Source organism: Cyprinodon tularosa, unplaced genomic scaffold (assembly GCF_016077235.1).
Source record: "Cyprinodon tularosa strain WSP-4 unplaced genomic scaffold, ASM1607723v1 ctg215, whole genome shotgun sequence".
NCBI classification, from domain to species: Eukaryota; Metazoa; Chordata; class Actinopteri; order Cyprinodontiformes; family Cyprinodontidae; genus Cyprinodon; species Cyprinodon tularosa.
The window spans coordinates 472,739-500,289 of NW_024038800.1; the positions used below are offsets into that span (position 1 = coordinate 472,739).

A 27,551-nucleotide genomic window follows, 5' to 3' on the forward strand; every position below is an offset into this window, starting at 1 on the left:
ACAGTGCAATTTTGCATGATTTCTTCCATCTGTGATCTCCATTGGGTTTTGACAGGGTAAGGGATGATTCTTTTTTAGTTAAATGCTACTCATTCAAATGGCACTAAACATTTCCTTTATTTGTAACTGTGGATTATTTTTTTCTTTTCTGAGAAATGTTTTCATGTTTCCTGTCCTGCTTTCATGTCCTCCTTGGTATTGATATTTTCCTTTTCAGGCATCCTCATTTTAGACTTGCAAATTAAGACTTGCTCCAAATTATAGATATTACCGAGTTAGAAGTAAAATCTTTTGCCTCATGCAGTTTATTTACTTTCATGACAGAATTTTTTCCGACACTCTTGTGTGGGTAGCTGACGGTTATTTTGGATTGCTGTTTCCCTACCAGATCCAATAGGTCCTTAAAGTTTAGAAACACTCTCTTTCAATTACTGCTACTAATAATTTACATATTTCAACTTAGTTTTCCACTGATCTCTTTTATTCTTTCAAACACGCACAATATCTTATTCCAAGCTCTTCTTGGTAGTTACTAAAACCTTTTTATTGCTCTTGCTATGCATTTAAATCCCATAGAAAAGCATCTAATAAACAGATGAAAAGTAAATGTTTAACAAACAAGTACATTCAGCCCAAATATATGATTCATTAGCATTTACTTGTTGCTTGTTAAACTCTGAACTAGAAGTGAAACCTCAAGTTTTATTTTTAACTGCCCCTGTCTTCACCTCTTCTACCATGTGGATTATCACTGACATGTACGGATATTTTCTGTCTGCTACTGCTTCTCTACACCGATAAGCACCTATAAGTTGGCATCCGTGAGTCACAGGGTCTGGTAGATGTTATGTTATCAAACCAGTAAACATATATGCATGTTTTTAAATGTAACATAAATGCACAAGATCATTATAAAACACTGGCATCAGACAACACACAATTGTATATATATGTTTGCTTTTGTATATATCATCACGTGGCCTTGTTTGCAATGAATGTAGTATGTAAATTGTAATTTGGTCTCAATTTGGTACCTTTTTGTACACATTTCATTGGTTTTGCTTACTTTTTTAAGCAATTAATAATAAAAAGGATATGTTTTCAAGTAATAGAAGCAGTGCTTCATTTTTTAACAATTAAAGTAGCAATAGAATTTGCTGTCATTCTTTTCTCTTGGCATGTCAACCATCAACATATTTAGTCCTATTCTGGGGGCTGAAGCCCCACCAATATTTGTTCTCAAACCCCCCAAAACCAACCACCTTCAACATTGTCTGATCTGCTCTTAGATAAGGTAAGACATTGAAGTTGTAATGTAAATCAGGGGGCACTAGGACCAACATGAATGTTGCCTGTCACTGACCTGAGTATTCTAACCTACCGGTAAATGTAGAATACCACCTTCTCCAGAGGCCAGATCTGGATCAGAGTCATTTGCAGCGGTACCTCTGCCTATCCGTGAAACGATGAGATTGCATTCTGGAGCTCAGACAGGAGCAGGGGGAAATCAGTGCCTTAAAAAAAACTGCGGAGAGAAAACATAGTCGTAACTCATAAAAAAATTGTTAATATTAAAAGGTTTGGCAGCTAGCTGTTCACTATGAGCTATTCAGGTAATTACACTAACATGGGCTCAATGGACTATGGTCGCCTAATTCATTCTTTGTGTAGTTGGTTAGCAAAGGATTGATGTTTTGATAAAGACACAACTTTTTGTGACATGATAGAACTTATTTACATTATGACATAATAAAGATAGTAACACTTACAGTATAGTCTGTATTTATCTTAGACCATTTAATACATTTTAGTGTCAAATATATTGAGGACCTAGTTTTTCAAACAATAAATATAAGAAAAGTACTTTTCTTACCTCTATGGAGATTCTTAGGTGATCTTTGCAGCGGATTATTCTGTTTTGAAGTGTGCTCACATGAGCCCGAGCTACATGAATGATTACAAGAGTGCTGCACTTCTTTATTTTGACCGCAGGTTGTAGTATTGTTAGAATGTCTGCAAACCTACATAATGTCTGTTTAAATCCTCTTAGGAGCATTCCCGCTTCATCCTTTGTGAACATTATTGGGTGGTATCTTCCATTGTTAATTTTAAAAAACTTGTCTCTGCTGCACTTCTTTCTGTAGCTCACAGCCACATCTAGTCCCTGACTGGATTTCGTAAAGGGAATAGAAAGAAAAGTTCAGATTTTTTTTACTTCATTCTCAATCAAGGTGGGGATCAAATGTCGACAACTTCGCCAAAATCGTGCCTATCTAAATTTGCCACCTTTGCCTCGCTCAGCTTCACTCAAGGTCCACCTTCTACATAGAGATAACATGGGAATCCTTCCCCCCGGCTGAGAAATACGCGTTTGGTGTGAACATACTTTATGCTGCAGCTCTGCGTGGCTTGGGAAAATAAATTATCATAAATATTTGGAAGTCTATAAACAGCCCAGTCAGCAGCAGCTGCTGCCGGTCCGTTTTTTTACTGATATACATGACCTGCCTCCTTTGCAAAAGTCTCTGGAATTTGCTGCATGCCCATATTGTTCCTTTGATGCTAGACAAAATAATTTCAGTTTCTTTGCATTTCATACATTTCGTAATACAAAGCATAAAGGTGAAACAAACTGTGTATACATCTGTATCTTTCTTTTTAGAAATCAGAAAAAATTTGTAGGTCCCTGTTTTTTCTCCTCTGTGGAAAGTGTTCCAAGTGGGTCTTTAAGTGTCAAAGGTTGTTGAATGCTGGCCTACTGTTTCTTCAAACAATAATCTTTCTTAACAATCAATAATATTAGTCATAATAGTAACATTAAAACCAAACTGTATACGTTGACTTAGCACAGAGTCAAGTATAAAACATATATTTTTAGTTGAAAACTAAATATATGTCATATGCTAGAAATGTAGGGAACATTTACTTTTAAAGAAAAACACCTGGCTGTCACAGTGCACTTGAAATTGTTTTTTCTCACATATGCTTTTCTATAAATTACTTACTTTAATACACTGACTTCTTCTAATAATATACTCAAAATTATATGTTCATTGGGCTATTTATGTTTCATTTGATTAATAGATGGATATTAGATGATTCTTAAGCGAAACCATTTTTCTTAGTTCAATGTTTAAAGTTGTCTACTTAATAGTTAATTATATTCATATTGCAACTCCTCACTGATTACATGAGTAACGTTTAAACAAGTATTGGTGGCCCTGATATTTAAAAATGCTGAAATCCATCTTGTGAGATGTATGAGAAACATGAAAAAAATAAATGTTTTTACCCCAAAGAGCAGGCAGGAGAGACTGATGGAATGGAGGCCAGCAGACATAGAGTAATGTGAACCAAACTTAGCTCCAAAGGGTGCATTTTGCATGTAAAAGCTATCTGCTCAGGGCCCTTGAACTAAACATTTTTTTGTGCACACCTTGTCCATGCTAGCATCCGTCCCTCACAAAAAAAGGGAATAGGTCCAAAAGACGTCCCTTTTGCCAACAGAAAAAACGGTGAGTCCCTTGGGACATGCAGTGTCCTGGGGCAAAAAAAAACAAAATAAAATAATTGCAGCAGTAAATTGTTGAGAATAAATTATAATTGGATGTTTATTTTTACATAGAACATGACATTTAAATGTGTGGATAAACCAACGACAATGTCTTCTAAAAAATTTACATTCTTATATCAGTTTTAGAGCATTCAGTAAAACAATGATTTAAAAAAATCCTGCTCAACATTTTGAAAAAAAAAAAACATTTTATTTTGCTTTAAAAAGGAAAAAAACAGCTCAACTTTTTAAAGAATGAAAATAGTATTCTTATTTTCGTCCTTCCTATCTATTTTGAAGAACTGTCAAATATGAATGCTTTAGATTAAAAAAAAAATGCCTTCTGTCCATTATGCCAACAGAACACCTAATGTTTCCAAAAAATAATATTGCAAAAACTCTCAAATCATACTTTCCAGGTTGATCTTTTTATGTTTAGAGAATGTCTCTCTCTTGTGGCATGTAGTAGGTACTGCAACATTAATGACAAGCCTGCCCATTCAAGTACTGAGATGGAATGTTATGGGCATTGAATATTTTTTAATCGAGAAAAAGAAAAATTGCTTGCAAACAGAAACATAACTTCCAAATCCCAAAACTGATAACACATGAAAGAAGAAGTAGGCCAAATTTATAGAGTTTTAGAAAAGTGAGTCTTTGAATATCCAAAAATTATGCAAGACATTCTGCTTTGCAATAATCATTCTACCCATTTAGAATGAGGTCAACATGGACTGTCTGATGAAAATATGTGGATAAGCTTCACAATGGATTCCAAACAGAATGGCCTAAACAGATGCAGTTTTAACTCTTCTTAAATATATATCAACAGATATAAAAATTGAGTTTTGTTTGTAAAAATGAAGTCAATCAGATTTTGGTCGTCTCCTTCCCATTGCTGGTGCTCTTGGTGTCAACCTGAATGGCGCTCCCCTTCGACGCGGCATCCTCGGTGGGGAAGTGGAGGATTTGGCGGAAGGAGCGGCTCATGCTGTCTTTGAAGCTTTTCCCTACGCACACATAGATCAGAGGGTTCAGGCAGCTGTTGAAATATGCCAGGCAGACAGTCAACACATGAGCCAGGTAGATTCTTGGACTGTGGTGAGAACTCCGGCTCGTGGCCAAAACGATAAAGTCCATGATGTGTAGGGGCAGCCAGCACAAGAAGAAGGTCAGCACCACGGCGATAATGACCCTCAAGGTTTTTTTAGATTTGACCCGACCACGTGACTTTCCACTCTGAGTGGTGCTGTACACCACCAGGTGACAGATAATGATGACAAAGAGAGGAAGGATGAATCCCATCATGAAGCGAAAGGATGCAATTGGCCAGACAGTCTCTTTGGGGTATCCTAATACACATTCTCTCTTAATTTCCCCAACCTTAATTTGCTGTGCAAAGACAAACTGCGGGATGCTACCCACCAGGGCCAGGCACCAGACAATTCCACATGCCCATGCAGCTTGCCTGGAACGTCTGTGGTTCTGACACCAGATGGGTCTTTTGACCAGCAACAGGCGGTCTAAGCTGATCAGAACCAGTTGCAGAACACTACAGTACATTACTAAATAGAAGAGTCCTTTGACTAGAGTGCAAGCCAACGGGCCGAAGTGCCAGTGATCATCATGTGCCAGGGGCACCATGAGCAGAGGAAGGGAGAGGCAGCAGAGAAGATCAGCCAGCGCCAAATTTAGGAACCAAATAGAGGTAACAGAGCGTTTCATGCGGAAGCCAGTCACCCACAAAACCAGGGCATTACCGGGTACTCCAAGCAGGACCACAAGGGCGTAGAGAACCAGAGTAAATATCTGGATGGGAGAAATCTCAGGAACGAATTCCTCAGGAAATATAGGAAATGTGTAATTATCCCCAAAGATGTCATAGAGCTCTTCACCATCAGATATGTTTGGCACATCAGTAAAGTCCATGGTAAATTAAACCTGTAAGCAGATAGTAATTAATGCTGAATTCAAACACTAATAATACATTTTTTTTTAAACATAGAAAGAAATTGTGTCACTTAAAACTAATTCAGTTTAAATTTTTGTAAGGATTTGCAGAATAAACAAAATCAAACCAAGACGACTTGTCAGATTTCCTAATGCCTACTTACTGTCGATCGGTGTGTTGATGCTGCTCTCTGACTTTCAACAGGAAGTTAAGAAGTGGCTCCACTGCATTTATTAGTACATTTTACTCCTACCCCCTTCACACCCACAGTCACACACGTGAGAAACCATCAATATGATTGCATAGGAGTCAATGCCATGTTCTGACTAATGACACTTTAAGGTTCCCCGAATGATAACACAGAGAAATAATGAATCTGTTCAGCTTGGATAACTTTGGTCAATTTGAAGCATTTGCATTTTTACAATTTTGAAAGCTTACAAAGAAATGGCAACATGTAGGAGGGCATGAACTTTTTCAAGATAAAATACTGGCGTTTCCTGCATGGTGACAACAATTCAGGACGTAGAAACAGTACAATCTGTGCAAAATGTGTCCAGGTTGGTCTGTAAATACTTATAAACTATTTTAAGAGAAACAATGTAAGTACGGTAAGTAAAATATTAACTTTTTCTTTAAAAACTGTTTTTGTGTACATTTGCCTCAGCCATTTTTGTCTCTCTTTAATCATCCAAAGACATGAAAAAAAAAATTTTTGTCCCAATTTGCTTCAATGGAGTTGTAATATTTCTATGAAAATATTTCCCTTCCACTCAAAGGATTTTACTTCTGCCTTTTGATCATCTGCCCCATAAATGTGTTTATTTCCTTTTCTGCTGTGACATAGTTTCATTCAAGGTTTTTTTTATCATTTCCTGGACATACTTTAAGAGCTAATCTTTTATCTTTTGACATTTTTAGTCTTTTTGGGGGGGATGCTTCTGCTTTAAGAAGAAAGAATGAACATTTATCAATGATTTATATCTGAATTGTAATGTATTTAGGAGGATGGGGCTTTGGGGGCTTAAAAACAAGTACAGATCGCTCAAGTGAATTAACTAAGACTCCTGGAAAGGTGTCAAAACATGTTTAGAAAAGCTGAAGTGAAAGTCCGGTTGCATCCGACTTAACCCTTTCATGCATGAATTATGATAGTATATGTTATGATTTTTTTACCAAGTGTTTTTATTACTCTTTATGAATGAAAAAAACATTTTCATCAATTTAAAAAAAAAAAATGCTTTCTTTAGGGGGTTGCATAATGTCCAACTTAGTGGACACATTACTTACAAATTTTTAATAACACAGAATCAATTCTTGGAATTTATACTTGATACTTGATGTCCCCATATTTTTTTTACCTGCAAGGATCGCCTAGAATAGAAGGAATGAGCAGATATTCCTCTCCCTCACAACCCATTTGCTCCTCTGTCGGCCATTTTGTTTTTTTGTGGAAAAAAAAAAGTCACTTGCAAAGGCTGACGAGTAGGTGGCAGTTTGACAAGTGGCAGGATGATACATTAGCGTCCACTGTAGTAACATATGTGCAAATGTGACATTAAAACATGCTCATTTAAGAGAAAACAACCATTTAATAACTGTCCACTGTAGTGACCACTATGCATGAAAGGGTTAAGCCTGTTTTGTGGTTGAAGTGACCCAGAAGACAGGATTTTCGCAGGCAAGAAAAACTTGATTATTACACAACTTAAAGAGCCTGTCCTGTGGAGGCGTCTTATATGTCATTGGATTTCACCATTTAAATTTAAGAACAGAACGCTCTCAGTCCAGCCTGAACTTATTTAGTGTTTTCAGGTAATTACACTTAATTAAACACCTAAATTCTACAACAGCTTTATCAACTGTCAAGCTGGAGCAGGATTAATCAAGCTGTGTTTTACATGTTGATTTCCCATTTAAATGTATTGATGTTCAAATATAGGGAAGCATATTAACTCTGAAAAATAACTGGTATCACATGTTTACCAGTTTCACCTCTGAAAGTACCATCTTTTCCACATGTAAAACCTTTTCTTAATTGTAAAAAAATAAAATGTTATTTTAACCTCAAAACATGCATTTGTATTTATGTATTATGTATTTTTCTGTTAAGGGACTGTAGAGTCTCAATCTGAAGCTTAAAGGTATAGTGAGGGATTTTCTCTAAGTTTTGAAAAGCATCTCCACTTTAACAAAAATGGTTTCTGAATCCAGCAGATTCCAAAAACAGCTTCTTCCCCACCACCATCAGACAGCTGAATGTTGAAAAAAAACTCTAAATCATGTCACAGACTCTGCATCAAACTGACTATATCAACGCTCTTTTTGCACCATGTTTTTTTCTCCCACAATGTTTACATTTGATCACTGCTGCACTTAAAGAAAATAGAAATGTCATGAAAGCTGTACAAAATGAAATTTTGTTTTGTATACACCCTGTGTATACCAAATGACATGATTTGCCATTTTCCCACTATGTCAGATTAACCAGCGGTAAGTAAAAATGGGGACAAGAACGTAAGACAGCCTTACCTAACATATCACCAGAATGATTGACACTTAGGAGGACCACTTATTTTAGTGATCCACCCAGAAAAAGAACATCCTCCACTATACACTTTCAGCTTTAAGAGTGAAAGTAAAAGAATTAATTTAACACTGAAAACAAGAAAACAGTGAAAAATAAATCATCAAATAAGACACACACCTGCTCTTTGAAATGGAAGGAGAACAAATACTTTATTGTTGAAGTTTAACACAATAATGTATTATTATCCAAGTTTTTTCATATTTACATATTATTTCAGAGTTTAGCCTGTTCAAAAATGTAGCTCTTGTATAAGACTGGATTTATTAGATGATGTAAACAAACCAGCCCATGTAAACTAAAACAAAACCAACAAACTCCTCTGCAGGTTCTAGTTACGTAGACTGTAGCATGCATCTAGCTTCACAATAATTGACTAAATACCACATTCTGGAAAAGTATGTATTCAAATGATTTAACAAAATTACCCACTTGTGAAAGGAGAAGGGGCAGAACTTGAATGAAGGAACAAAAATGTTGCAATGTCAGTTTTTTTTTTCTCCTTTCCATCATTGAAAGCCTTTGAGAATGTGTGCCATGAAACAAGAAATGAAACACAAACCTTCAATGTCAGCAAAATATCTTTAAAATGTTTTTTTAATTTGTCTATTCATGTGCCACAATAATCATGTTCCCAGATTTAAAAATAAAATCCAAATCATTACAGTTGAGAAAACTGATCCAAGATGTCCTCATAGCCATTTGTTCTTGTGTTTCTTTTTTATGATACACTTTTTTATCACTTTGACATGTTTGCTATTTTGTAGTGTTCTTTTTCTCAACAATTATTGTCACAATTCATCTCAGGATATTTGCTCACAGCTTCAGCAGAGGTAATTAACTCAGTTGAAGGCGGGGGCACTGTTGGGAGGAAGTGTTGGTGTGTCATCTCTAAATGCATCAGATTGAAGATCTGCAAAAGAAATAAAAAAAATATGACACAGAGGTTAAGTTAGGTTCCATAGCATTGCAACATTCTACAGAGTAACTCCAAAAAAGCAACAACAAAAAAAAAAAAAAAACACTGGATTTTGTTTCCAAGTTTGAAGACGTATTGCCTCCTATTCATGAAGCTTTTTCAATTCGAAATGTAAGAAATAGCGTTGAGTTCGAGGCTTTATAGAGTGGACCAAAAACAAAGCCTTGTTTTGGTTTAGAAAACATGCTAATTGAACCGGACGAACGGGTCCACCCCTTTGGGTTTAGTTTCGTTTAGCTTCTTTGTTAGCCTGAAATAACCCATACTTGTCTATCTCTCTGAAATGGGGGGTCGTTAAGAAGGACTTGTTGGCCTGGCTGAACAGGCGAGGTGTTCTGTTACCCTGTTAGAGGGTGGGGTTTGCAATGATAGCAGGAAGGAATCATCTCAATCGCTGCATTGTAGGTTTTGTAAGCCGTTTCTGTAAGGTTTTTGTAAGGCCATGCATCTGTGGAGAGGTTGTTTGGTTTCTCCAGTATAGAGATCATAGCATTCCTCAATGCACTGAACTGCATTCACCACTATATACACAAACACACATACCGTATATATATATATATATATATATATATATATATATATATATATATATATATATATATATATATATATAAATATATTAGGGCTGTTAAATGATTATTGGCCTCCAAAAGGCCTCCAAAATGAAAGTTTGTGTTCATGTGCATATTTTGCCGGATAAAAATTTCATTTTTTTTTTTTATGCACACATGCACTTATTTAATATAAATGAGAAATTTTTATATTATTAAATTTATATAGAATATCTATTTTATATATATATAATAATTTCATGTAAAAATGCCATGGATGTAACTATTCTGCACTCTATTTATATGGAAAACCAAATGGTTTGAAAATCTGTAAAACAATTTCAGTGGCTGCGTCTTCCGAAGGCCAAATTCACCAGCTGATTATGTCACAGAGTGGCATTGTGGTCTGTTCGGATTCAAAGATTCCCCTTATTTGGCAGACAAATGCAGCTTCTTTTTTACAACTATTGAGAAATGGGAGAATTACTTGAAAAAGTGGCCACAGATAACCTATATGTGCATATTTATTTACATTGTTACCTTGGCGGCAATGTAATGAGCATTCTAAAAAGGTGTGCGGCCTACCAGTATCTCCACAGTAATTAAGTTGGTCATGTTTTATTAGAAGATATAGGATACAATCTTATCTTCGTTAAGGTGGGCATACACTGTACCATATTTTCAGTGGTTGTAGTCAGCTATAGCTCAAACTATACAACAAAATCAGATGGTCTACAGTCTGCTCTTAAAATATACGGCCCGATGCTCTGATGTAATTTAACTGCTCACAATGTACAACCATAAGCTACATATTGGACTCGAATAGATCACCTTGGTCGGACTTGTCTACAGGGAAGTAAAGTCAGAGAAGGAGAATATTTCCCTTATCTGCAAAAGTGCAATATGCAAGGTTGAGGTAAATCAGTTCATAACTCTGCTTCAACAGCAGGAAATAAACTCATGGCGGACTGACTAATTTTCAAACATGTTTGATTTTGATTGCAGTGGTTTTGAGAGGCTAATTGCCCATCATTACCCTCCGTAAAATACAGGATGTATACAAAATGAAGCTGAAACTGATTCCAATCCAAAGAAATTCTTGAATGAGCCCAAAAGTGCAAAAAAAAAAATCACACAATGTCTGTATGCCCTTAAAGCGGACATGGAGCCCAGCCAAGGCCTTAAAGGCCCTTATCACAAGCCAAGGTTTTAGTTTCAACATCAGGTAAAATTCAGATGGCTGGATGTTCAAGTGTTGCAGGAAAGGCCTATCTTGCAACCACACATCTGCAATGTTGTGAAAGGTACATACTGGTTGGTTTTTAGTTTTAATAATTGCATTAATTGCATTTAAAAGCATCAGCAATAGGTCCCACAATTGCAACCTCTTCAGTAATAAATCCCACACTATTCAAGGACCTCAAAGAACTTATAAGAACTTAAACCAGTTCCTCTGTGATCCCGCAACTATTATACCTGCAGACCAATAGTCGTCTTTCAAAGTGCTACATACAGTACTAGATCTAGATAATCAGGAATCTTCTTAAACTAAATGTGATTTACAAATGCCCCATAAAGAGCACGGCGACATGCAGGCCTGTCAAACGTGCCTCTTTTTTTAATGGGAAATATATAAAGCTAAATTGGGCTGAGATGGAGAAGTTGACAGATGACACGAAGGTACAGATTGTGTAACAAGTATGGGATGATGCTAGTACTGCAAAATTAGTTCCCTAGTGAAACACTACTAACCAACAAAAATGTGTAAATGAACACTTCCAGGTTGTTGTGTCCTTATGACATGCCTGTAGTCTATGTTATGGGTTAGTTTAATCATGATTGGAGTGAGTAGACTGATCCCTACTTCTCACCAAGTCAATTGGCACCATTGGTAAAAGACTTTTGTATACATTGAGATGCCTTATTGCTCGTTGAACCTGACTTCAGACATGAGCAAAGCGACGTCTCTGTGTGACTTCCTCATTTGTCAGCTTGTATCCTTTGTTTGTGAATGCTAGAATGACTAGGTTCACAATGTTCCTTCAGCAAATCTCTGACTGTGAAACCACCGTCACTCTTTACGTACTTCAATACATAAATAGTCCAGAAACCCTGGTTTTGTGCAATATACCTGTCACTGCATTTGTCACCGAAAGCATCTGAATGATCATATCACAGGGCAACCAGCTATTTCACAAACTGTGCCAAATAACTTGTTGCCTATAATTGACAAAATATTCAAGATTTGTGTTGCAGCTTATTTCAAGTAAAAAGTGATGAGTCCACTGTTATGCTGATTATCCTACACCCATAAATCCTGATTAATCGAGCCTATTACAGAGACTACAGGCATGTCTTCAGGGCATAAAAACCTGGATGACTCTAAACTTTCTGATTTTGAATGCAGACAAAACAGCTTCTCTCAAAAGAAGCTAAGCTCTGGAGTTATATTTTCTGTGTGCTATGTATAAAACCAGTTATTTGCCTAGTATATTTTGAAGAGATTGAGGTATTTTGGGCAGAATTGATAATCTTTGCAGAAAATTAATCAACTAATGGTAGAAGCCACAAAGGGGTTTAAATTGAAAGGCAACCAGACTTTGGCTCAGTTTTTTGTAGGCGTTACCACACCTTTTCAGGAGTCTTTGTCAATTCTGTCAGCTCGCACCAGAGCAATCTCAAGTTTGAGCACTCATGTTTTTAAGCAGCTTCTAGGTCCATTCTCCTGCACACATTCCAAGTCAGGTGGAACGTGTGCATCTTGGATAGGAAGTTCTTCTGGATTGTTGCAGCCTTTTGTTTTCCATGGACTATGTGATTGGTGTTTTGAACCATAATGGGAGTGCTTATGTGGTGTGACCCAACAGAACTAACCAAGACTCCTGGATAGCTTGTCGAAACATCTTCAAAATATCTGGTTGCATTTCAATTTAAGCCTGTTTGTAGTTGCCATGACTAAGAATTTACACAGGAAAAACGTTGGAAGCTTGTGTGAAAAGTAGAAACTCTCAAGGTGCTTCATTTTTCCATACATAACATCTTTACCATATGAAATGTCAAACTCCAGGTGCTCAGGTGGTGCCCAAATAACCAGCTTGCAGCTCTCAAGCCTGAGGGACATCATTATGAAATGACATGTGTGAATATATAAACTCTAAATACATAAGTTAAATGCCTTAGTTTTTAAAATGAACATTCAAAACTAGCTTATAATGTGAATTCATCCATTTTAAGTTCCATTTAGTCTCCTGGAGGTGGCATCCATGTTGCCCATTTGCAAGAATGAGATAACTCCCTTCATCTAAGCATCTATGGTCACGATTTGGACTAGTAACAAACTCTTTATGACATGACACTCTTTAGGGAACACTTGATTCCATCTGGGTTTGCTCTAAACCAGAGACAGTCAGGACGCACCGGGCCCCTCCGCTCCACCATGAGCCCTTAAGCTTCCATGAGCTCTAAGGCTTTGTCTTCATGAGCTGTTTTAGCTGGTGTTCCCACATAGTTTCCCACAATGGTTGCCTCGGAAAAGGAAAATTACTGTTTGAAATCTCATGTTAGCATGTAAACAAATGCAACTTACAGTTTGTTTCGTAAGTCACATCTTAATTCAAACCAGGCACCTTGGGAATAGGAATAATCAGGATAACTCAATGCAGTTTAATATGCCAAAATATAAAACAATAAATTTTTTTTGTGGGGGCGGGTCAAAGGACACCAAGCTTATTCATTTGAGTGACTAAATTCGAAGTCTAATATTCTCTAAAACCCGGATGTAGCAATAGAGGGCTTTTGACCACGATTAGTCATTAACTTTACTGCAATCCTTAATTTATTGCATATCGGGTTCTAGGACATCTAATGTAAAATTGTAAAAAAAACAGAAAGTTAGTAATAATATTTTAATTAGCAAAAAAAAAAAAAAATTTGCTTAATGTTTACTCTTTAAGTATTTATTCCCTGAAATAAATATAAATACATGATGAATTGTAAACCCTGAGAGAAAGTTGTCAAAAGTAAAACTGATGTTATCAAATCCCCAGACAATTTGGTTATTGAGGGCAAGAACATTTCCTCAATTACACTTGTTATGAAATGTGGGAAGAACTAACTATACAATCACTTACATATTTTACTATAGATTTAAGAACAAGGCTACTTCCCAATCACCTTCAAATGGAATTAGCTATATTTTTCAATATTTCTCTGAAGTGGTCATGTCAAAAAAAATACAAAAGATTTCAGCTTTGTGAGAGGATAAGATGTGTGCACATTTCCTATTCTTCTTTAGGTTTACTGCAAAACACTACATCCTTGTTGCCTAACAGTGTGAGGGGAACCACTGCTTTTTAGAAAACATGTACTAATAGAGAAATGTAGAAATCTGAGCTGACCTTACCTACAGGCCTTTAAAACAGTGACTTGTGAGAATTATTCTTTCAGGTCTTTATCTTTGCTGCATTCAGAGTTTTTCAGGCAAACATGTTTATTTTTCTGATATCTTTACTGTATGATTACTTAGAGTATTAAGAAATATGTGTTCCCCAGTATTAGCTAAAGGTGCTAATGACATATTGCTTTAATTTCTCAAAAAAAAAATTTTACACACAGAAAATATGCATATATTTATAAAGTTTGTTGTTGTTAAAGTATTTTCTTAACCAAAATGTTACAAAACCTGAGGTTTAGTTAGCATTTTATTTTATCTTGTATAAATATTGTTTTAATACACTGTTCAAAAGCATTTTTTACAGCCTCACGTTGAGTTTTTGACTATTTAAAATCAGATAGGGTTACCAAATAAATTGAAAAAAATCTTTTTTTGTTATATTTTACCTACACTAAGACCTTGCAATTTTTTTTTAGGATAGTCCAAGCGAGGGCTTTTGATTATTATTCCTTATTGTTTAATGCAGATCAATTTTTGCAACTATAGAAGTATATCTGAACACTGAAGAAATGTTCAGCGGCTTACCGAGGAGCGTCAGGCCTGGCTGCTGCTGCAGGATTAGTGATGTCTCCTCCTCCTCCTCCTCATCCTCTTCTCCCCAGTCAGCGATGTTGGCCGGTGGGATGCACTGCTCCAGGAACAGGTCCTCCTCATCGTCCTCTATCTCAATGTTCTCTGGAGGCCAGCGCAGCTCCCCACTTTCCACCTCACTCACCTCTGTGGGCTCTACAACAATGGAGGGGAGGCGCTCTTTTCCTCGATCCGGACTGTTAAGAGATGCCTCTGGGCCCAAGAAAATCTCCACTGGGTCAGGGAAAATCTGGAGGAAGAGGTGGTTTTAAAAAAAAAAAAAAAATAGGTTTATTATCAAAAAATAAAAAACTGAATATACACTTTACCCTAAGAAAACCCTTGTTGTCATCTATTAATTTTCAGCTTTTCCAAGTATTATTTTTGATGAACAATATTGTATGGCATTATTATTCTTGATCTTTTATGCAATAAAATTAACTGTTAAATTACTGTATAAAATTAACTGGAGCTAAAGGATCTTCTAAACATGAAACATGGAAAGGAGCTAAAAAAAATGAAACCTACAACAAGAGGTCATGTCTAAAATCAGGCTTCCTTCTTGGAGTGTCCCTGATTATCAGGGCTTTACTTGTTTCGGGATCTCCACTGGTTTTTGCCTTTTGTTTGGGAAACAAACAGCTAACTTGCTCTTTTGGTAATAACAGTTATACACAATTGAGGGCAGCACTTTTGATGGCAGCAGGGCCTCGGACACTACATGCTCCTGAACGAGCTGTACTAAAACTGAAATGTTTCAAGCTGTGTGTTCAAAAAAGTAAAATTTTCAAATATTTTGAAGCCATGTTTTTTTAGTCCAAATAAAACTCTGTTCCTAAAATGTAAAAGACAAAATTGTTCCTTAGGAGGGATCAGCTGCTTTGCATAAACAAGGCCTCCTTAAATGTTTTTGTCCAGTTTCTGTACAGCTGACTTTACTAAAAGGCTTCGTATTCTGTGTCTGAAGCAGCAAAGTGTTGCATAGGGACTAAAAAATAAAACTTCTTAGTATGTTCTGTTCTGCTCCTGTTAGCCCTGGCTGAAGCTTTTTATATGGATTACCTTTCCATTACATTTTGTTTTTGCAGCTCGTAGGCATTTCAGATATTCCTCTACTTCTCTTTCTAATGATGTGCCACATGGTTCTATCCAAGGGTTTAAGTTTTATTAGCTTCTTAATCAGCATAAAAATTAAAACATCTATTTGGCTCAAAAGGACGTTGAAGCCAAATGTATTGCATAGTTGTTTAGATTTTATTAAAACGTTCTGTCCTCATTTGTGCTTCAGGAATGTGTGCATCAAATGTCATGGTTCCTATGAATAGAATAGAATAGAATTGAATTTAATTCAATTTTATTGTCATTACACTGTCACAAATAAAAAGCAGCAAATTAACTCTCTGTATTTAACCCATCCCCTTGGGGAACAGTGGGCTGCCATTGTGCGGCGCCCGGGGAGCAGTGTGGGGTTAAGGGTCTTGCTCAAGGATCCAAAGTTGCAGTCCGTGGGAGTGGGGCTTGACCTAAGAAAATCTAGGCCGCCACTCCCCCAGAGTCTGCAATGTCCTCCTCAGCTATTACGCTGTCCTCATCTCTGGTACTTTTGCTTTAATCATCCATGAATTACTGCCATGTCACATTGTGAACTACAGACTCTGTGCATTTATTTCAAGGTGTCCCAATAAAACATTTGTGCACCATCATGAGAGGTGGGAGGTAACCAGTTATATTTACTCAGTTAAATTTACATTATCAAATTTTTGAAAAAATAAATCTAGAGGTATTTTATTGCAATGAAGTTTTTACTTTTATCTGACAAATATCATCATGATACTACTCTTACATGAGTACAATCTTTTTCTTTCTATCAAGAGTGAGTACCCTCTGAAAAAAAACTTGTTAAAATATTCTCGTTTTACACAGATCTGATTCTTTATGTCATTTTCCTTCTACAGATACTGCCGTAATAACTGGAGGAATAGTGACCACACTAAACATTATTTGTTCTCACTGGAGGTACTTTGCCCTGTTCTAATACAAACACAGACGTACACATACATTTATATTTATATCAGCTATTTTAAGTATTTGTTTCATGAAGCTTATGTTGCTATTTCTTCCTTGATATGTTATTTTTAATATTGTTATTTATTTGAATTATCTTTTCTTATTTTGTGTTTGTACAGAGCTTTCTAGTTTCTGTGTCTGCCTACCTAATGTTTTCATTTATAATGAGATATTTAGTTAGTCTTCCCTTGTGTTTCCATCCATCCGCCCGTCCGTCTGTCCGTCCATCCATCCATCCATCCATCCATCCATCCATCCATCCATCCATCCATCCATTTATTATGAAATGTGTTATGTTAGTATTAATTGTTAGTTTTCATGTATGTGCTTGCATTTTTTAATATTACCTGCCTTTTATGTTTTCAGGCTAATGCTTTCCCAAGCAATTTATCTAATTAGGGAAGTTCTTCTATCAGGATAAAAAGTAATCATCTTCATTATGTACGTAACAAAGATTTAGGATTGTAATAGGATCCTTGTCCGTGATCTAGAAAACTGTGTATTATTTCGAGATGGCAGGAGACAGTGAAGTCTCCTCATTTACAAACGTGTGTATGATGTAATAATGTGATGTTATGATGTGGCAGGATGTGACCCTGCATAAAATGCTTCTTTAACTGTTGTTCTTGGCCAACATTTTAAAGAAGTAAGTCCGATAGTAGGTAATGTCATCTGTAGCCTGAGCCATTCCTCTGGTCTGAGCAAGATGCAATCTATTAAACCTGTTAAAATGTGTCTCATAGTCATTTAACACAGATATATTATAAAGTGTTAACTAAAGTGTTTGTTTTGTGTGATTTCATCTCAGCAAAGAATTGGGGATAGAAAACTTAGGACATAACTTAAGACTAAAGACGTAAACACAGAGATTTGCTCTACAGTCACAAATGCACATCTTTAGATATTTCTTTTACTTAATTGCAAGAGAAGAAAATAGACTCAGAAGTAACATTAAAAAATAACACAGTTATTGCTTCACAAAGAGGTAAAATTCAGGGTATTTAATGAAAAATTTTCTTTGTTAAATGTAGGATTTTTCAGTTGTATAAAATTGTTTATGTCAAACAGAGCAGAACTTGCTTATATCCTATGTCATAGACTGCTCTGCATGTACAACTCTTCCCTGTATCTGGATCCTAAATGGAAAGCAACCATTTAGGGTCACAGTATGATTTACATTTACAGTATGATGAGACAGCGCACCTGGAAGGGCAGTCTTTGTTCCTTCTTCTGCATATCATCACAGTTCGGATCTTGATCACTCATCTCTTCCATATCCCTGCAAACAGAGTACAGTTAAACTTATGGAGATACTGGAAATTCAAAACTTTTAGGAATATGTCATTATCTCTGCATTATTTGAAAGGTTTTACATGTTTAAAAAAAGCACTAAAAGGTTGTCAAAATTTTTAGTTTTTTTATAAAATAATAAAATAATCCGTCCATCCATCCATCCATTATCTGATACGCTTGTCCCAATTGGGGTGCTGGTGCCTATCTCCAGCTGTCTACGGGCAAGAGGCGGGGTACACCCTGGACAGGTCGCCAGTCTATCACAGGGCGACACAGAGACAAACAGGACATACAACCATTCACACACGCACACACACCTAAGGAGTGTGTGTCTGAGAAGCCAATTAACCTAACATTCATGTTTTTGGACTGTGGGAAGAAGCCGGAGTACCCGGAGAGAACCCACGCATGCTCAGGGAGAACATGCAAACTCCATGCAGAAAGACCCCGGGGTGAGAATCGAACCCAGAACCTTCTTGCTGCACTGTGCCACTGAGCAGCCCATTGCTAAAAAAATGTAAATACATATTCTTAATGATTACTGCATTTGCATCAGTATCTTTCACTTCATGTTTTTATTTGATTTGTCTGCAGATTTTGAACAGTTCCTATTTTCTCTACTTTTATTTATAAAGCTGTGATTTACTGGAAAAATGCTGAGGTTTCAGAAGTACTGGCTGAGGTATTTGAACATATTGCATCAGTGCATTAAATCAGCTGATGCTCCATATGATCCATTCCCACCCAGTTTCTCAGTATTAGGGCTGAGTCACAACATCCAGCATCCCAGCCTTTTGATTGGTTCAGAAATTCCCTGTCCTACTTCACTACCCAATGCTCATAAAGATTACTCCACCCAAAATGCAAACTGAAAGACATTAATTCAGCAGATTAGTTTCCGGATTGGAAACTAAATGGGTTATGTTTTGTAATTCTTTCCTACAAATTAGATTTTTCTGGCTAGGTATCAGTCTGGACCAATGCCCTGGTTTTGTTTGGCACCTTTACAGTTCCATAAAAAAACTGGGTTGGGTTTCCTTTATTTAGTAATGGATGGATTTATGCATTTCTTTCCCTCATAATATCTAAATCCTCTTTTTTATTCCTCCCTCCAACTCTCTCTCTCTCTCTGCTTTCTCCCAGCTTCTCTTTTTTATGTTCCCTGTAAGAACCAATCAGGGTGTAAGGTCTCAGACAGCAACCAAACCTAGAAAATCTTTCTCTTTGTTTACATTTGCACGTAGAATATGATATAATCTGTCTTTCTAAGCAATCATCAGCAAAATCAAGTTCTGTTTGGTGATATAGCTATATAAATAATTCTTTCTTGAAAAGAAGCGCTGTGAGATTTCTGGTGGAGAACCGCATGATGTTGAAGATGGTAGGTTATTTTGTACTTATTTACTGTGACAATCAGAAAGAACTTCGACCTATAAATTCAGGGTTTGAGAGTTTATAAAATGGGTAAGTTGAAGTTACTTTGGCAGAAGGGAAACTGTTCGCTTTCCACAAAAAAAAAAAAAAAACAATTTGGAGAAACTGATATATATGTTTTATATTATAATGGAGCTTATAGGTGAATATCTGCATCAGTCCAATATTTTCTGGGGCCTCCGAGTTGTTTTCTTCCAGAACTACTCTGTAATTAGCTTCATTCATCTTGGATCGGTGTGACAGATTGTTGAAGAGTCAACGACAAAATGTAAGTGGATATCGTCATCAAAAGCTCATGTAGGAGAAGCATGTCCTGCAAGTTAATGATTGAATCCAATCAGCTGGTTTACCTTAGATAGAAACTTTTAATCAATCTGACTATGATCACGTTAAAGTCCCTTGAGATGATGTGTGTTGGGAATCGGCACTATATACAGAAATTAACCTGAACTAAATTGAATCAGCTTCTCTTTGCCTCTGAGGGAAAGCATTCCCACAGTATATTGCTCCCACCATCTTTGGCTATTGTGGAAGCAGCATGTTCAGAGAACTTAGCAAAAACTGACCTTTTTTCAATTTTCCACAAAGGCAGATATGTGGAAAGCATGATTGAAAAAGATGCTGTTAGCAGATTCTTCTAAGATCAGAGGTGTCAAAAGTATTAATGTTTATTACTCAAGTAGAAGTATAAATGGAAGGTTACTCTTCTTTAAGTTAATTTAAGTGCAATTAGAGGGAGAGGGGGTATGAAAAATAAGATTTACTTCTTAACACCCCTTTTCCGACAATTTACATTAGTCGATGTCACTTCTCTGGCTGTATATACCGACAGGTTATTGTGGGGGGGTTTTGTTTCTATTTAAGTTCAGGTGAATTAAGTTAGTTTGGAAATTGGCGTTTGGTTTGGTTTTATGTTAACTAGTCTCTCGGTTGATTCATTTATTGTTGTTGGTCAAATTCTCCGAAATAAATTCCTATTTATAAAAAAAAAAAAAATCCTACTGTTTAAAAACTATTTTGTAGAAGTTATAGTATCACTTAAGCTTTTTACTCAAGTAAAATTGTAAAAGTACAATTTTTAAAACTACTTACAGTATAAAAGTAAAAGTAATGCAGGAAAAAAATTTAAGGGCAGAAGCTTTAAAACTTATTATGGTTACTGCACTATCTTATTAAAGAGTAATTTTTCTTCAATTCTGCATGATAAATTGCTTATACTTAATTTCTTAGTTTTACGACTAGTTGTAACTGTTTCAAATTTAACTTTGCATCATCTTGAAAAACAATTTATTATGGTTCATAGTGAACAACAAGTTGTTGAAGTTCTGAGTCCAACTACAAAGAGATTAATTATCAGGATTAAAGCAAATTGATCTTTTTATTTCTTTAAACCAGCAGGCAACAACAAAAATGAGCATAAATGAGTAGAAAGTATAGATAATTGCAAAAAGATGTAAGTAGTAGAAGTAAGAAGTTGTCTAAAAATAATTACTCCAGTAAAGTATAGAAAGCCAAACTTTCTACTTAAGTAAGGTAATAAAGTATTTTTACTTTTTTACTTGACACCTCTGTCTAGGAATAGTGGAAGATGTATGGAACAGTACTCAGTGAGATTTTCAAATGGTGGGATATTGTTTTGACTTATTCCCACTTTAAACTGCTTCACAGGTCCTCTCTGACTTATGTGCTCCTTGGTCATCATGATCTTGTTTCCTAACACAAATGTTCTATCAAAAACTATGTACCTCTTTCCTTCTATTTATGTGGTACTTTATGTTATAAAATCAGAATAAATATTTCCAACTTTTTGGAATCATAATAAAAAGTTGAAGGGTAGCATATTTTCTAAGCACCCTTATTTCTAGCAAGATAACTCCAGTTTCTCCAATTTTAAGTGCAGTTACTCTAATCTAGCTAGTCTAAAAAAAAGTAGCCAAACATATACCTGGGGGGGTTTTGTTGTAGTTGTTTTTTTTTGTTTTTTTTTTTATCGCATGATATTTAAGGCATTATGACTCTTTACAACAGACAGTCATTGTTCACTATATGTAATACACAAACGCTAATCCAGTTTGGACAATGGGCAAAACGAGGGCATCCTGTTCTCAGTCAAACAGGATCAGCTTTGAGAGGATGCTATCATGTTTGACCCACTTGTGAAAGTGTGCAGCTTTGCAATTCAATTTCTGATACTGCGCCGTTGACAAGTGTCCCATGCTAAGCTGTTTGTGTGCCACCTGGGATGGAAACTTTCAGCAGCTATTATGATGAAGGAGCTTAACCTCTGTGTAATCCTTTGCATGCATTATTGTTTTAACATTGATTCAGTCCGGTCAACAGTCACTCTCATTTAGTTTCCTCTCTTTGATGGATGGTCCTGCATTTGAATTAATCCATCCAACAAGTAGATCGTTTAGGACAGTCAACAAAAAGTGCAGTTTTGTAGATTCCTTTTGGCAAAACAGAGAATCGATAAGAAGGATGAACGAATGTAAAATCTGCACCATAACTTAGGTCATAAACTTTATCCTTCAGCTGTACAGCGTAAAAAATAAATAACTGATACCACAACTGTGGCTTTTACATTTATGATGAGCTAAATGGTTGGAAATACATGCCTACATGTAACTGTTTTCCTACCACAATCTCATCTTTTATCACCTAATCTATTCTATTTGAAAATAGTGTTGTTGGAAAATTATGCCCCTTAGAGATTTCTTATGATTTTGTTTTTTGCCAAACTAAATGTTTCAGATCAACCTATATTAGAGAAAGATAACTTAATTCTTTTTTAAAGTTGTTGCAGTTGTCCTGTTGTTAAATTATAAATAATTAATCACAAGCAAAATCCATATCTTCTAGAGTTAAAATTTTCAACAACAGGCTATATTATCTTAAGTGGCAGCAACATCAACCTGAAGAAATCTGAAGAAACAAACTCACATACAGGCTCGCATGAACCATGGTGAGTACAAACATCCAAATATTTAAAAATACTTCAATATATCCTTCCCAGAATGGCTGGTCTAAAAAAAAAAGTATACAAAAGCAAATCAACAAATCCATCCATCCATTTTCCATCACACTTTATCCAAGGTGGGGTTGTGAGGGGTGCTGGTGCCTGTCTCCAGCTATCTACAGGCAAGAGGCGGGGTACACCCTGGACAGGTCGCCAGTCTATCACAGGGCGACACAGAGACAAACAGGACATACAACCATTCACACACGCACACACACCTAAGGAGTGTGTGTCTGAGAAGCCAATTAACCTAACATTCATGTTTTTGGACTGTAGGAGGAAGCCGGAGTACCTAGAGAGAACCCACGCATGCTCAGGTAAAACAAGCAAACCCGGGAATCAAACCCGGAGCCTTCTTGCTGTAAGGCAGCAATGCTACCTACTGCCCACCTGAGCAGCCCTCAACAAATCCAATTGATAACAAAAAACCCAAAACAACAGAGAGACATACATGGGCGAAATCTACCTACTAGCCAAAAAGAATACAAAAATATGTTGCAAAATATGTCTGTGGATTAATGGCACAAAAGTAGAATGTTTTGGAAGATGTCATCTCTTTACATCTGGTTTAAACTATGCAGCATTCTGGAAAAGAAAACATATTTTCCTTTTCTATTTCACAGCCTGGATATATTCCTGTGATTAATAGAAATATGGATATTTCTCTCCAGCATAAAATCCTGGAAATATCCATCTATCAGCTCATGACTTTAAACAGCACCAGGACACAGATCCAAATCACTACAGTCCACCTCTGTAGAGCCAAAAGTAATGCAGATTATTTAGTGGCCTAATCAAAGTCTGGACTAAATTCTATTGAGATGCTGCTATTTGACTTCAAACCATTCAGACGTTGTGCTTGTTATTGCAAATGCATGATGACAGTTTTTGTCACTAAGAATGGCACAACTAGTTCCTGCTTTTAAATCATTTATACAATAATGCAATCAGAGTATTATTTTAAGAAAAGTTGCACTCTATATTTAGTCAAGTTATAATTATTCTGTCACCACTAAAAGGAGTTTGGTGATCCGAAGCAAAGTATATGAAAGATGGCAAAACCTTGTCTCAGCCCATTGTCTGTCTTTCCACTGTTATTTCCTAATCTCCTCCATAATATAGAGATGCAGAGAAGAGCACAACCTAATGAGGAACTCATGTTTCTTGACAAAACTCTGTTGTTATGCAACAGTGGCAATCATGCTTTGAGAAACGCTGAGGGAACACTGCCTCAGTTCATCTCTCTGCTTCCTGTGGATAGATTTCTATTTATGGAAGATTAAAGTTAAGCCTGGAAAGGGATCCAACAAACCAGATATTAACCTGTTATTATATGCACAAAATAGGGATCCCATGTTTACATGTTTATGTTCATATTTACTTAATTGAGACATTTTGTTTTTACCCAAATGTGTTAAAAACTAAACAGCGTCCAAATTTACCATTTCTTTTTTAACCGCAGCATCAAAAAAGGAATAGGGAACCAATACAATAATGCTAATTTAACGGACTGTGGTAATGATTACTTTGACCTAGGGTCTACACCAGAAAATGGGTTGGTTTATTAAAGCTAATATTAGCCTGTTAAGTTAAGTTGTTCACACAAGGTATTGGTAGCTATGTTTAACACTGACCAACATATAACATATAAGTGCATGGGTGTGTGCACATTTGTAAGGGCTATTGAGTAAATATGGTTTTAGTGCCAAGAGATTTAAGTTGTTAAACAATTGTCACTATGAGCTCTATTACATTTGCTCAGTTTGTGTGTCAGCTTAGTTAATAAGGTTCCTTTTCAGAAAGCAGAAATATTATTTCATCCACAATTACAATAGTTTATTCACTCTTCTAAACTTTATTTGCTTTTTTTCTGTTATTTTTGTTTGTAAACCATTGCTTTTTTTCTCCAGGTTTCAAAAGTTTGTCCTGCCACTGTTATTTTTTTTATTTTGCACTTAATCTGCACCTTGGCTTTTTTTTTCTAAAAGAGGGGAAATTAAAGTAAAAAATAGCGCTTAAGGTTAATTCCCTGTTTAGATAAAATTGGCATTTTAACTGCCAAATGACTCAACGTTTTTAAACCAGATTTTATCTCAGGTCTTTCTAAACACCGGATGCTCGTTTTGCCTTCTCAATTGCACAAAGTGAATTTCAGAAACCATACAGCTGTAAAAAAAAAAAAAAAAAAAAAAAAAAACATCCATGCTGTTGAATCTTTCTATAAATAATATAAAAAAATCTCACAGCATTTTAAATCCTTGACAGTTTTTAAACTTTAAATGGTCTTATTTAGTTTATTTCACAACACACATCCTCTCAAGGTAGCAGAAAGGTAATAATCATGTTTGCTTGATGAAAAATGTTTCCTGCTTGATGTTCACTCTTAAAAAATCTATTATTTATTAATGATGAACGATAAAAAAACAAAATTTTTACCGTTAAATGGTGGTTTTTAATCCGTAACATGGATGGACAGACTGACGGACAGAATGACTCTGACTGAATGACTGACTGAAGGACGGACGGACTGGACCGGACCGATGGATGGACAGAGATAGACAGTAAAGGAGTTCTGTAATGTTTATATGGTTAAACTCCTGCATTCTCCATTTCAACACAATCTATCTGTTAACCTTCATCTTTCATCAAGGATGGAAATTTTATTCTTGCTAAAGCTCTGAATTTTGTTTTTATTTGTTACCTAATGTTGCCACTTTGGAATTTTAAAGGGACAGTAGCCACTCCCTACCTTTCCTTAGTGGTCAGATGCATGGTATCTCCATCTTGGCACACTTCCACTGTCGTGAAGCTTGGCTCCTCCACGTTGAGCAAAGGTGACACCAGAGGGGGTGCAAGAGGGGGTGAGCAGCTCCCACAGCATTCCCCCTCTGCTGTCCTCTCACAGGAGCTTGTGGCCTCCAGGGCGAAGCCTGGAAAAAGTTTGGCTTCCAAAGCTTTAGGAAAACAAGGAGCCCAGCAGCAGATCCCTGTGTGGGTGATTTTCTAATCTCTCTAGGTCAGCCAATGTACCCCTTTGCTACTTTGGTCCAGGTTGATATGTCCTCCCATCTGCCCACATGTGCTCCCTTCTCTCCCTTCTTCAACTTTCCTTCCTTTCGTCTCTCTCTTTGTCTCTGGATGTTTCCCTTTTCCTCCCCACCAACTGTGCAAGGCTTTGGAGCAGAGAAGGATTAGCGTCTCTTTCGATTACAGAGGCTGATGGGTGACGTCAGTCTAGCTTGGCCTTCCTGTCTGACGAGTTGGCACATTGGGTCACTCGTACATCTGCAAAGCAGGCAATAGGCCCCACAGCAGATAGGCTTGATGGGAACAACGAGACGGATGCTTTTCACAATTTATTATGAGTCTTTTTAGTGTTTTCTGTCCATCTGTCCATCATCATCATGGCTCTCTCACTGCGTTACCAACCATGCATCCCTCCATCTGTGGATTTAGATTTGGACGATTCATGGAATTAGCTCAGAGGATCAAGGGCTCAGGCACGGGGAGGGGATATGTATATATATAACAGGCAGCAACCGTTCCTATACCGGCAGAGCAACGCAAACCGCAATGAGGCTCGATGGATAGGCCGCTTCCAGTCCAACAAGTTGACCAGTGAAAGATGGGGAAAGGTGGCTTGCATGTAGTATCTTGCACCAAAACATACAATACACCAGCTAAAATATAATATATTTTTGTGCATGGTACTAGCATCTTTTGTACTGGGAAAAAAAACATCCTGCAAATCACAAAGTGGTTACAACAGAAATGGAAAAATTGATTATTATTAAACATAGAAAAAACTAAATTCATGATGTTTGGAAATAAATTACAAAACAATTCAATCACAAGTCCACAAGATAAAATGTCTGTGATGATAAATCTAGCTGGAAAATTCATATCTGCCAAGTAAAATCAAGAATAGCCAAAAGCATTGCTGTTTTGAGGAAAGTAAGGATTTGGACTGGACAGTAAATCTCTGCTTATCTTATGTATTATTCTTATTATTCTTGTATTTGGTCTGATGTAATATCTTACTTTTAAAAGTTTTTTTTTTCTGTTAGCTGTACAGATTAAAGGCAACCTGTGAGTCATTCATCTATAGAGTGTCTCACAAAAGTGAATACACTCCCTGTGGGAATGCATTGGGAAATCTGGGTTAGAAAAATCTGCTGGGAATTCTTAGCATGAAGATCACATGATCTCCCTGTCCACGCTCTGGGTTTCTGAACCCTTTCCCTTTATGCAAAATATTTACAAACCTTAATTGTTGCAAAACATTTTTTTAAATACACTAAGATAAATTAATAAATATCAGTCTTTTATATGAACTTAGTAATAAAAACATAATCAACTTAAAAACTGACCCGATCCTAATGAGTTGAAATGCTTGGTTGCCTATTTATGTATCTTTATGTGTATAAATGTATGTGTATAAATCTAAATAGAAAATATGAGAATGCTGTCTTAGTTTGTTTCATTTTGCTTGTTTTTGGCATCTTGTTTCTTGCCTGTGTGTTGTTCGACAGTTTTCTGTCTGAAATAGGGCCAGAAAATATAAAATAAAACTCTCAAAGACTAAAATACTTGCGTTTAGAAATGGTCCCTATTATTTATTACAAACATTATTTTTTTTATTTCACAACATAAATGTCATACCTTTGAGGAATTTTACAAAACAATCACTAATGTTAAGTTATTCAATTTCAATGCGTCATTTTGTATCCTCCTAGGAAGCAACAACCTGTTAGGCGGTGACTCCAAATACTTCAGCAGGAGGAAGACAATGAGATGGAAATCATTATGATTTTTTTTTTATAGGATTAAATAAGGCTTTAAGTAAAACTGAAAACAAACAGCTCCAGGTAAACATCAAATCTTTTATTGCATGTTGAACAGTCTTAGTGATAAAAGTGAGAAAATATTGTTAAAGCAAGATATAGGATGAAGGACAACCAAGGAAAAAATGGAAAGTACCAATTATGGTTCCGACTTTCCAACCTGAACAATATCCATTTTTGCAGAAAGTTATAGATCATTTGTTCTCACATCTTGTTAAGGTAATATTTTATAGTTTAAGGAATAGAATAA

General features: G+C 36.2%; 2 protein-coding genes across 2 annotated transcripts; both read right to left on the reverse strand.

Moving 5' to 3' along the window:
• Positions 1 to 4,264: 4,264 nt before the first annotated feature.
• On the reverse strand, positions 4,265 to 6,031 carry LOC119784020 (C5a anaphylatoxin chemotactic receptor 1). Its single transcript, XM_038285846.1, has 2 exons — positions 5,668 to 6,031; positions 4,265 to 5,494 (listed from the first exon to the last, which is right to left on the reverse strand). The coding sequence occupies exon 2, from the start codon at positions 5,480 to 5,482 to the stop codon at positions 4,424 to 4,426; it is 1,059 nt and encodes a 352-aa protein (XP_038141774.1). The 5' UTR covers positions 5,483 to 5,494; positions 5,668 to 6,031; the 3' UTR covers positions 4,265 to 4,423.
• Positions 6,032 to 8,215: 2,184 nt separating this feature from the next.
• On the reverse strand, positions 8,216 to 25,649 carry lbhl (LBH regulator of WNT signaling pathway, like). Its single transcript, XM_038285794.1, has 4 exons — positions 25,207 to 25,649; positions 17,915 to 17,990; positions 14,600 to 14,894; positions 8,216 to 9,004 (listed from the first exon to the last, which is right to left on the reverse strand). Exons 1-4 carry the CDS (start codon positions 25,227 to 25,229, stop codon positions 8,934 to 8,936), a joined length of 465 nt encoding a protein of 154 aa, XP_038141722.1. The 5' UTR covers positions 25,230 to 25,649; the 3' UTR covers positions 8,216 to 8,933.
• Positions 25,650 to 27,551: the final 1,902 nt, after the last annotated feature.

Coding starts and splice junctions, on each gene's coding strand:
- lbhl (XM_038285794.1), bottom strand. CDS start 25,229: ATGCATCTGACCACTAAGGAAAG. Junction 17,991..25,206: donor CATCTGACCACTAAGGAAAG/GTAGGGAGTGGC, acceptor CTCTGTTTGCAG/GGATATGGAAGAGATGAGTG. Junction 9,005..14,599: donor GCCAGGCCTGACGCTCCTCG/GTAAGCCGCTGA, acceptor TTTCTTTTGCAG/ATCTTCAATCTGATGCATTT.
- LOC119784020 (XM_038285846.1), bottom strand. CDS start 5,482: ATGGACTTTACTGATGTGCCAAACATATCTGATGGTGAAGAGCTCTAT.